This window comes from Mastacembelus armatus, chromosome 11 (assembly GCF_900324485.2).
Source record: "Mastacembelus armatus chromosome 11, fMasArm1.2, whole genome shotgun sequence".
Lineage (NCBI taxonomy): Eukaryota > Metazoa > Chordata > Actinopteri > Synbranchiformes > Mastacembelidae > Mastacembelus > Mastacembelus armatus.
In genome coordinates this window covers 19,108,123-19,118,436 of record NC_046643.1, presented here as the reverse complement: position 1 = coordinate 19,118,436, position 10,314 = coordinate 19,108,123, and the positions used below count along the sequence as shown (strand labels likewise).

Sequence of the window (10,314 nt, the reverse complement as noted above, 5' to 3'; positions counted from 1 at the left end):
CTCTTGTTCCCCTTCTGAGCATGTGGATCCTTATTACCCATTGTTTCAAATCACATGAGGCTGATTATCTTCATCAATCATAAACTGTTGTTGAACTTTATTCTCCTTAAGGGAAGAAACAGTCTGTTCAGATGAGCAAGAGGTGTAACTGTGCATACAGTATGCAATAGAGTAGCATAAGAGGGCAGTTATTAACTGTATTATTATCAGGAGCATCAGTAATAACAAGGATATCAAGGATGTGTTATTTTCCATAAAAAGACAATGAAATACAAGGAGCAGGAGTATACATGAAGACAGTCAGCCAGCTGTAAAGGCTGCCTGAACCTTTTGATTGGATAGAGAGCTGTTGCACAAAAACATGGCATCAGCGTCCTAGGTCACCTATGTCACAGCCATTTTCATTTAATTTAATCATGATGATATTCTCAGATTAATGTTAAACGCTTGTTATATATTGCAGAATTTCACATTTGTCACAACATTCTTGTTTTATATGCGGAATAACAGTCCCTGGTCATGATTCTTATAAACCTAAAGAGTTACCTTAGCCAATTCATTTCAGCTTACTTCATAATCAGAATCATCAGGTGTGATGGGTGGGAGTGGGTGAACATCAGGAAATATTGTCTTGTCAAAAAGACAAAAACATTTGGGGCAAATTACAAACATCTTGATTGTGGAATTGATCATTTGCAGAGTTTGTTGCATGTGGCATTTGTGGTCCATCAGCACTAATGGTGACCTCGGACACAGCCAGTGATTTGGTACTTGTTCATTTGAGTTCCTTTAGTTCCATATATGCTTTACAAAGAACAAACTTCCCTTTTACAGATGAAAACATCTTGTCTATCTATTTTATGTACAGCATACTGCAATACAATAATGCCTCAAATTGCTAATAATGTGGATAACATTTGCAATACAGTCATAATGAAAGTAGTAATAATATGTATGAAATGTTCTTTAAGAAAGGATGATAACAGTACCTGTTAGCCATTTGTATCACACAATATTATTTCCCCAACAAACACCATGACAATGACGAGCTGGGCCGTTTTTACTCATTGAGGGACAGTAAAATGTCTTTGACTTTGATAGTAACAAAAAGGTGGGACTAAAATGCTCTGTTAGGACTTTTCTCTCTTTTCCCTTCGCACTCATGCACTCACTTCACTTTCTCTCAGTTTGTTCACATGTTCATCTCTTGGTAGAAAAATACATACATATGATATATAAAAAAAAGTACAATGATGACAAACATAGGCGTGAAGAACAAGCTTCCTCAAGTGCTTTCTTTATGACCCCCCCACCCCAACCCCACCTCTTGTGTTTCCAGCTCGCTCTGCTGCAGATTCCTCACATTTAGTGCATTCCTGAACCGTTCGTTTGTTCAATACTTTGGGCTCCAACAAGTAATGGTTCTTCAGCTCCTCGCTGTGTGAGGGCAGGTGTGTGTAAAAAGGGACATCATGAGTTGTGAAATGAATGCTCTGAGATTCAACTACAGCCTTCAACCTAATCTCATCATACACCAGGATCTTTCCTTCCTGCTGCTCCACTTCTTTTCTCAGGCTTCATTTCTATTCGAACCTTCGTTGTCCACAAGACCAAACTTATTTAACATGATTTATAGAGTCCATCCTTATTTATCAGGTGAATACCACTGTACTGCTGTTTGTTATTGTGGCTCTCCAGTCTTTCACCACTGATTCCTTGTCTTCTTTCTCTCTGTTTTGGCTTGAACTAAATAGTGAAGAATGTTCAGATTAATGTGATCTGAATGTATTAAAAAAATTACACCATTCTCTACATCATAAATATGCAGAGAACAATGTCATTTTTTTATTTGACAGATATTTTACACCTTCATCTTGTGACGATGCCTATTGCAAACAAGGCAATGAAAAAAGGGACACCAGTGAGCCGCTTTCATCAAGATTCTCAGAGTAGCACAGCTGGATATGTTCAGTGTATTAAGTCTGTTTATCATGGCTGGTCCATTGACTAATAGCTGATTAAAGGTGAAATTAGACTTGTCATAAATTCAGCTCTAGATTTAATCACCAAATATCCCAAACAAATTTCAATTAGTTTTTGTCTTCATTAACTGGAGGCCTGTGGCTCTACTACTACTGATGTCAGTGTCCCACACCAGCAGCTCTACTGGGAGATACATGGCACAAGTGGGCTCAGGAATCAAGAAGCATGCTGTAAAATATCTGTTTTCTAACAAGTAATTTATTGCTGTACTCAGCATTAAAGCTTATTAGAAAAAAAAAAACATTTGGGGTTATTCTATTTGAATTCTACTACTATTCCTTTGTCTTGTTTGTTTCTGATCAACCCCATTTTAAATAACATCACTCAGAACCACAGAAAAGTGACTCTAACCCGAGTCTATTAGTGCATTGGCGTATGTTCAAATTCAGTGAAGTAACAACCTTGGATCTGGCAGGATGGTCAGATTTCCACCAGAATAGCCTTTTGTTTTTGTTTTAAGAAGACTAAAATACTGAATACAGCTAAAAGACTTGCTCGTGTGGACCTCTTTACACTGCAGACACGATTAGTAATTTATCAAACACAGTGGGAAGACGCAGCCTATGAGTTCATGTGCTCCACCTGTATGGCTGACGTGGAGACAGTGAGGCAGAGGTCCTTGTGGGCCACTGGCAGGTCTGCCACAGTGACTGGTTTGTACTGGATCTCGCTGGTCGCCACTGTTTTGTACTGGTGCAGGTCAAACGGGCATGGGACCACAGCTTCTGTGGGTTGCTGGGGTGACTGGTAGCTGCCTGGGGGTCCAGCGTTAGGGTTCTGGTTGGTACTACTAGGGTTGTTCTGGCTTTGGAGCTGCCCCGTTCTGCCCGTACCGCCTCCTCTCCCTCGGCCACGGCCTCGGCCCCTGCCGCCTCCTCCACCTGGTGTGAGGCCCTGGGCCTGCTGAGCAGCTACTGTTGCTGCCACTGTTAGTGGGTCAGGGTTGTGCTTCCTCATGTGTTTCATTAAATAAGTCTCCTAGAGTTGGGGAGAGACAGAAATACAAAACATGACAGCAGAAAACAAGAAGGAATCAGATTGATCCAAGGTTGTTTTCCATGTTTCATGTGTGATGACTGACAGACAAAAATTAAGTTGGTAAAAAACGACACCATCCTTTTTTCCTGGGAACAATTCTGTGAATATGACTGATGTTTGTTTGAAAAGCCAGAGAACTTACGGAGGTATAGGATCGGTTACAGAGGCCACAGGAGAACAGCTTGGCATGTTTGACGGTGTGTGTGGAAAGATGCACCTCCAGGCTAGCAGCATCTGTGTAACCACGGTTACAGTTGTGGCACTTGAACGGCTTGTCCTTGTTGTGCTGCCGACGGTGAGACTGAGAGAAGAGACAGAAGGTTTGACAAACAAGAGCATTTAAATTGATCTTATGACAGTGGAAGGCAAAACACTAATGACTCCGCCAACAGGTTTTTCCATCAAAGTCTCATAAGAGCAAGGAACAGATCAGTGAATTGACTTACCTGCAGGTTGGACAACTGAGTGAAAGCCTTTTCACAGCCAGGGTGGTTACACTTGTACGGTCTGTCACCAGTGTGAATCCTACAAAACAATTACACACACCATCACACCAGTAGGTAATTTCTCTAGAAAATGAAAATGAGAATTATTGCAAATATTTAATATACTTATGCAAGCAACATATTGTACAACAGCATTATGTTAATTCAGACTTGGTGTGCTCATTCCTCCTTAGACAGCTGTCAATTTCCATCATTCACAAATAAAAGTTCACATGTTAAGGATACATTATTGGCACTTAGATCATAGATTGGTAACTGAACCAAATGCTTTCTCATGTTTTATTTGCATGCCTCCCAAATTTCAAAGCTGCTGCAAACACACAGAACTCACAGTGCCATGACTCTCCACACACCTGCTCCCATATTGCAACACATAAACCACATTCAAACCTGCCCAGCCCAGCCCGGACCAGTACCGTGTGTGCTGCTGCAGGTGACTGAGCTGCCTGAATGTTTTCTGGCAGTAGGAGCAGGTGTAGGGCTTGGCCCCGGTGTGGATGCGGATGTGCTGGGACAGGTAGCTGGAGTTGGCAAACGACTTGGAGCAGTGGGGACACTTGTGGGGCTTGGCCTCAGTGTGGTTTCTAACACGGGAAACCGGGATTGGAGGGTTGAGGGGGTGGAGAGAGAGAAACAGAGAGAGAAACAGCGAGAGATTTTTAAGCTACAGCATGACCAAACTTCACGATGAATCGAAGACCAAATCATGCGCTAACGTGAACAGGATCTACGATCAATCGTGTTGATCATAGATCATTAAGTTTGACAGTGTGCTCTTTGTGCTGTGTCTGAGTTGTGAAAACACAGAACAAAAACATACAGCAAGCACAGTCACGCGTTTCTCTTTCTCTCTCTCTCGCAGTCTCTCTCTCCACCTGGTATGCCCTGCTTTGAGTGGAGTGTGAGTGTGTCTGTGAATGTCTGAATGTAAATTCAACAGGCCAGTGAAGTGCACCTTCTTGCTTAAAATGTATGGTCTGAAATGCACAAGGAAAACTGCAGTGGCAATAAGGGAAATGGAAACATGAAGAATAACAAGGTCAAACACAAACTTAAAATATTTATCTGTGATGTGACGTCATGAACTGAAGGAAGGAGCTGTCATTACTGATGTAAAACCATTCTCAGAGGGTCGAGCAGCTTTGTCCCTTTTGGCATTGGATGTTATGGTGTCTAAAACACCTAGGCTAACTCAGTGCAGTAAGATGATACACACAATAAAAAGGATGTATTGATTTAAATTGGGAATAATACGAAGTTAGTATGCACACAACTACATGGTTTAAAGAAGACACTGAGTTTCCAGTAGCCAATAATTTGATTATCTAATAATTAACCTTATCATAACCACCACTTCAGAGTTATTCTATTCGACTGCCCTTTGTTGCCTGATAGGAAACTCAGTTGAAAGGGGATGTTTTGAATAATAACTGGCTCCAAAACAGTAAAAGACCTCACAAAGTACTTAAAATCAGAGTGGATGTGAATCTGCGTGCAATGCCAAGAGAAGATTGAGGTGATATCCACTGTATGAAAAGTAACACCAACCACCTACTGAGTGATAATATATATTTGTGGTAACACGTACTGTGTCCTCAACCAATGACTATACAAACATTCACCCTGGCTAATTTGTTTTCTGAAACTATTTTAGCTCAAACATGAGCAACTGTTCAATGATAAAACTGTTCTGATAATTTATCAGTTACCAGAAGGGAACTAATCTGTATACAGATTAGTATAAAAGAACCATTATTTACTTAAGTGTGGTATGAGTGTTGCATCGTCAAAGGTGATGCTTAGACTGTGCAAAAAGAGCTTTACACTGTCAATTCTTCCAAAAGACCCCACCTCCCCAACTCACCACCACTTCCTCACATCATCCATCACCACACACATGCTCAATCAACAGAAATCACATGCACAAGCAAACCTCACAAAGCACTTAGACCAGTACCGTGTGTGCTGCTGTAGGTGACTGAGCTGCCTGAATGTTTTCTGGCAGTAGGTGCAGGTGTAGGGCTTGGCCCCGCTGTGGATGCGGATGTGCTGGGACAGGTAGCTGGAGTTGGCAAACGACTTGGAGCAGTGGGGACACTTGTGGGGCTTGGCCTCAGTGTGGGACTTGGCGTGGATCTGCATGTCTGACTTGCTGAAGAATGTCACTGCACACATCCGACACCTTGGCAAGTGAGGAATAAGAAAGAGAAGAAAGCACATAGAGCAAACAAGGAGATTTAATGTAGGGCTACATTTAACTTACAAATAGGTTATTGCATTGGCAGATGACCTGGTCTAAGTATTTAATATAAACTTGTGATGTCAAATACACTAATGCTTTTCTAAACATCTCTCTGCCACCTGTAGGATTTGGGTCCATCTTTGTTTGCATGATCATCCTCATCATTGGACAGGTCATATGGGTCAGCAGTGTGGTGCTGTAACACAACAACATATTAGTTATGATGAAAGGCGCAAGCAATGACAATGACAGTTCAACAGGAGTCTATAAACAGTTAGCAAAAGCCTCTCACCTGTCCACCAGCAGCAAGGTGTGCCAATATTAATGCATCATTTCCTGGAGGGAGAACCCCACCCACTCTGCTCATCACCTGTTTGCTCTTCCTGCCTCGCTTTGATGGTGTCGGCATGACAACTGCAGGGGGAACAGAAATGTCTTCCTTTTTGTCTGGAAACAAACCACAGGTAAAAAGGGGAATAGGGTACAGTTGGTGATTGATGGGGGAAGAGAGGGACAGCATCTCTCACAGGTGATAAAATCAGACCGATCCCAAAAAATCCCCCTGCACTGATGAGTGAGTTGTTGTGCAGGTGTGTGATGCCTTGGTCAGGAGCAACATCAAATCTCACAACTGAGATATCTATGGCTTTGTGTCATGGTGCCAGAGAGCTAACTGCTCAGTTCCACCTGCTTCACATCAGCTGCTCACCGGGGAACAGAAATATTAGGCATAATAAATACTTACGTGATGCAGTTTGCATTATGTGCTGGTGCACTGCGCCTGTGTTTTACCTGTGTTTGAGGGGTGCACTGCAGACACTATCATGGTGGTGGCAGTGGGGGGTCCAGTTACAAATGACTGTGTGGAGGCAGTGGGGACCAGTGTGCCTGGAGGGGTGGTGATCACTAACCCCGCTAAGAGGAAAAGAAAAATGTCATCTGGCAGTTTACTTGATTAAAACATTTAACATTCGTTCTCCTCAGACATTAGGAAACTATTCCTACTGAGAGTAATTAACTATTGGTGCACTGGCATAATATCCTTCATTTATAACACTGACAAAATTTCAAATCCAATCACCATTCACTTTGTTAACCTGTAACTTACAGCTGCTGCATAAAGGCTGCACAGTGACCCTGAACACATTGAGATTCTTACAGATACAATGAAAATTGAAATTTGCAGCAGCTGCAGTTGATTATTCATAGTGAGTGAGTCTCTTGCACCCATCTTAAAGTGGTACTAACAAAGGTAACAAAACAACAAAGAAATGGCTAAAGGACAGCGGGTTGATTCAAGCAATAAAAAGGAGAGAGCAACCCACTCACCTGCAGTCATGATACCTGTGGAAGGAACAGGCACAACGGTGACGTTCTGAGAGGTGTGCGACTGGTGCAGGTGTCCTCCAACCGCACCTAAAGGTGTGCTGCTGCCACCACCTACTCCTCCTGCGGTACCACCACCTCCTTCTTGTTTGGGAACCACCCGCACACCCGACCCTGTGTCCACTGAACTGGGGATGGCGAGCACAGCCGTGGGGTAGTGGGGGCCGGAGGTGGAAGATGCAGAGGAGTGAGGGAAGGAGGGTGCACTGGCCTTTTCTGGACCAAGCTGCTCTTTTGCCTTGTTCAGGAACATGGCGTTTTCAATCTAGAGAGGGATGAGTGGAGGGGCGGGAGGTGGTGAGAGAAAGTAAGGGAGGAAGGATGAAAGAGGAAAGGTGCACAAGATGAGAGGGTGAAATGTTGAGTCAGAGTAAATAACAGGGAAGGTGATGTGACAGAAGGATGAGGAAAGAAGGTGAGACAAAGGACAAAGCAAAAAGGAAAAAATGGAGGAACAATGAGGGATATATAATGAGAATGAAGACAAGAGTGAAGGAGGAGTCAAGGATGTGTTACATTTTGGAGAAAAAAAGATGGGAATGAACAGAGATGATATTAGGATAAGGAAGTTGGGATGCAGTGAAAGGAATGACAAGTCAAATCAAAAAGTGCGAGATGAAAAGAAAAAAGATTTAGAAGAAAAAGAAGGGAGAAGATTGGTGAAGGGTGGACGGCAGTGAGGAGTCAGATCCATGTAGGCAGAAGCCAGAGGCAAAGGAGCCAGTGGGAGAGAAAAGAGAACGAAGGCGGTGAGATGAAAAACGTATATGAAAAAAAGGAACAAACAGATGAAGAGAGAGGAGAGGGACAGGAGTGATCATGTGATCAAGTCAAACAACACCTTGTCAAGAACTCAAATTCAAGCAACTTCTATATGAGGTTAATCCAACTTCACCAACTAACTGAGCATCATTCGCTCACATTGTCATCTGGTGTTACGTAATCTTTAAACAGTCAAAGTGATAACTGGTTCCGGGCATCTTTTTCCACAGCACAAAGAACTACACCATGTGTATTTGAAGACAATTCCAACAATAAGGTTGTCTCTACCTGTCCTTGTACAGTGGGGACGGGAGACCAAAAGTATGATGAGTTGAAATGGGAATCGTCCATTATTTCTGTAATTAAAAAGCAACACACTTAGAAAACACCTGTCCTCCTTTCCCTCCTCCTCACTACACTCGTTTTTACTTTCATGTGAAACGAGACCATGTATGGCTGCGTTTCAGTCATCTTGGTTTGCTTCCTTTCAATTTATCCTCTCCTCTATTGGGTGACACTGGACATATCAAATTCCAGGGTCAGTGTGAATACTATAATTAGACAGTTCATTATAAATCTGAAGGATATGCTTTTAGATTTATTCAGTGAAGGTTGTTTTTCAGTAACATTTTATGAGATCTACAGAGAAGAGGATGTGAAAGGAATCAGCCAAAGATGTTGATGTTGACGATCCGTCTCTGAGGATTTTTTATAATGTTCTGTAACACAGTCCATGCACTTCCTCACTAGTCTTTTACACAGTACGATAAGTTGATTACCAGTAATATGTAAATGAGTCAAGTTTTGGAAAACAACCCACTGCTGTGAGTCAATATGTTGGAGGTATTTTTACCTGGAGAAATTACATCGGTGTGTTTTCCCAAACCTGAAGAACACACCCTCTCTAAAGGCACACAGGGTTTATTGAAAGCAACACTCACTGTTCAAAAGACTACTGCCTATCTTTTCATCATCAAACCTCTGATGTTGTGTTTCCTGAACATCTCCCACTGACATACAGTTTCCCGGAGTTTGGTAGTGTCACTGTTCTGTGTTGGCATGCATTTTCACTTTATTTCACACACTTTGCTCCTGTTACACACTGATAGGATAACAGGCTTTGCAGTCTGGCTCTATGCATGTTAAGACTGTGCAACACCATGCATAGCCATATTGCTCATATACCAAGAAAAAGCATGCATGTAGTTACATGTTAGTAAAGCTGACATTTAATATAATTAGCAATTAAGCCATTTAGGGGAAGACAGGCCCAAGAAAAATAAACTACAACACAAGAAAAGTGTGACATATATCTCATGCAAAAACATTGGCAGTTTATGTGTTTTAGGTTATTTGTCATGAGCCTCCTTTCCCTCTGCAGCTGCAGCTGGTAAATAAATAATGGGCTATTTATTTAGGCAAATGAATTTATTTCCCACAGGCTGATAAAGGGGCTAACTTATTATTACTGTATCACAAAGTCAATGTTTCAGTGCTCTGAGAGCCATTTTTGACGAGGGGCACAGGCTGGCTCCAAAACTGTGACACTGCTAGCTGCGAGCTAACGTTAGCAGTAAACACGAAATAAGTTAAATCACTGATCTATTTTAAAAAAGCAGAAACCCCAGTGCAGATGTTAGACCGCAAAGAAGCAGCTGCCAAGAGCTCGAGGAGGCGTCGGGGGTGATAAACAAACATGGCTAAGCGTCAGACGAGGGGAGCTAGCTAACTTGCCTCCATTAATTTTCTCCTTTTGTTCGCTCCAAGCAGGCCTGACTGTTCATTTGCTTCACTAGCTGCCGCCTGGTAAACACAAACACCCTCGCTCCCTACGCCTCCATTCCTCTCTCCCTGCTCATCTCGCTCAGAGAAAATAAAAAAAAAAACAGAAAAAAAAAGTCTCGAATAAAAAAAAAAAAAAAAAAAAAAAAAACCGAAGACAGAAAAAAAAAACGTCGACGCCGTGGACTCTGTGGGAGACGCAGCTTCATGCAGACTTCCGGCGGTTGGGACGACGGCGCTCTCAGACACACTGAAAATAACAGTTAATTAACAACCGAGGAATAACTCCTGCGTTAATTACCGGTGAGATCGGTCCCCCGTCAACCCCCCCGGAGCTTCCTCGGGTCGGGACAGTTGGGAAACTTTGTCCAAATCCGCCCCTCAAACCCTCAGATGGGCCTTTTTTTTTCTTCGGGTTTTTTCCTTTTTTTCCCTCCAGCGCCTCAGCGAGGTCAAGACCGCCGCAGTTAGACAGGCGCGTTTCCGGCCAGGGCTTTCAAAATAAAACCACACCGATTACTAACTATTGGGTTTTAATAAAATAAAATAAAAACA

At 42.5% G+C, this 10,314-nt stretch overlaps 1 protein-coding gene across 6 annotated transcripts; it reads right to left on the bottom strand.

The window, feature by feature from the left end:
- Positions 1-177: 177 nt before the first annotated feature.
- Positions 178-10,231, bottom strand: znf384a (zinc finger protein 384 a). Of its 6 annotated transcripts, none has more exons than XM_026300381.1 (11): positions 10,061-10,231; positions 8,266-8,333; positions 7,159-7,480; positions 6,622-6,744; positions 6,122-6,276; positions 5,949-6,025; positions 5,700-5,769; positions 4,004-4,158; positions 3,528-3,606; positions 3,224-3,382; positions 178-3,021 (listed from the first exon to the last, which is right to left on the bottom strand). In XM_026300381.1, the coding sequence occupies exons 2-11, from the start codon at positions 8,326-8,328 to the stop codon at positions 2,605-2,607; spliced, it is 1,620 nt and encodes a 539-aa protein (XP_026156166.1). In that variant the 5' UTR covers positions 8,329-8,333; positions 10,061-10,231; the 3' UTR covers positions 178-2,604. The 6 variants fall into 6 exon arrangements, with proteins under 6 accessions (XP_026156166.1, XP_026156160.1, XP_026156163.1 ...); XM_026300375.1 differs by having other exon boundaries at positions 4,004-4,171; positions 5,545-5,769; positions 10,061-10,230; XM_026300378.1 differs by having other exon boundaries at positions 4,004-4,171; positions 5,545-5,769; positions 6,122-6,243; positions 10,061-10,230.
- Positions 10,232-10,314: the final 83 nt, after the last annotated feature.

Bases quoted from the DNA above. Each gene is read 5' to 3' on its own strand.
- znf384a (XM_026300375.1), bottom strand. From the start codon at position 8,328: ATGGACGATTCCCATTTCAACTCATCATACTTTTGGTCTCCCGTCCCC. The intron at 5,770-5,948 runs GTGGCAGAGAGA...TCACTTGCCAAG, and splicing joins GATGGACCCAAATCCTACAG to GTGTCGGATGTGTGCAGTGA. The intron at 3,022-3,223 runs GTAAGTTCTCTG...CCCCAACTCTAG, and splicing joins GTAACCGATCCTATACCTCC to GAGACTTATTTAATGAAACA.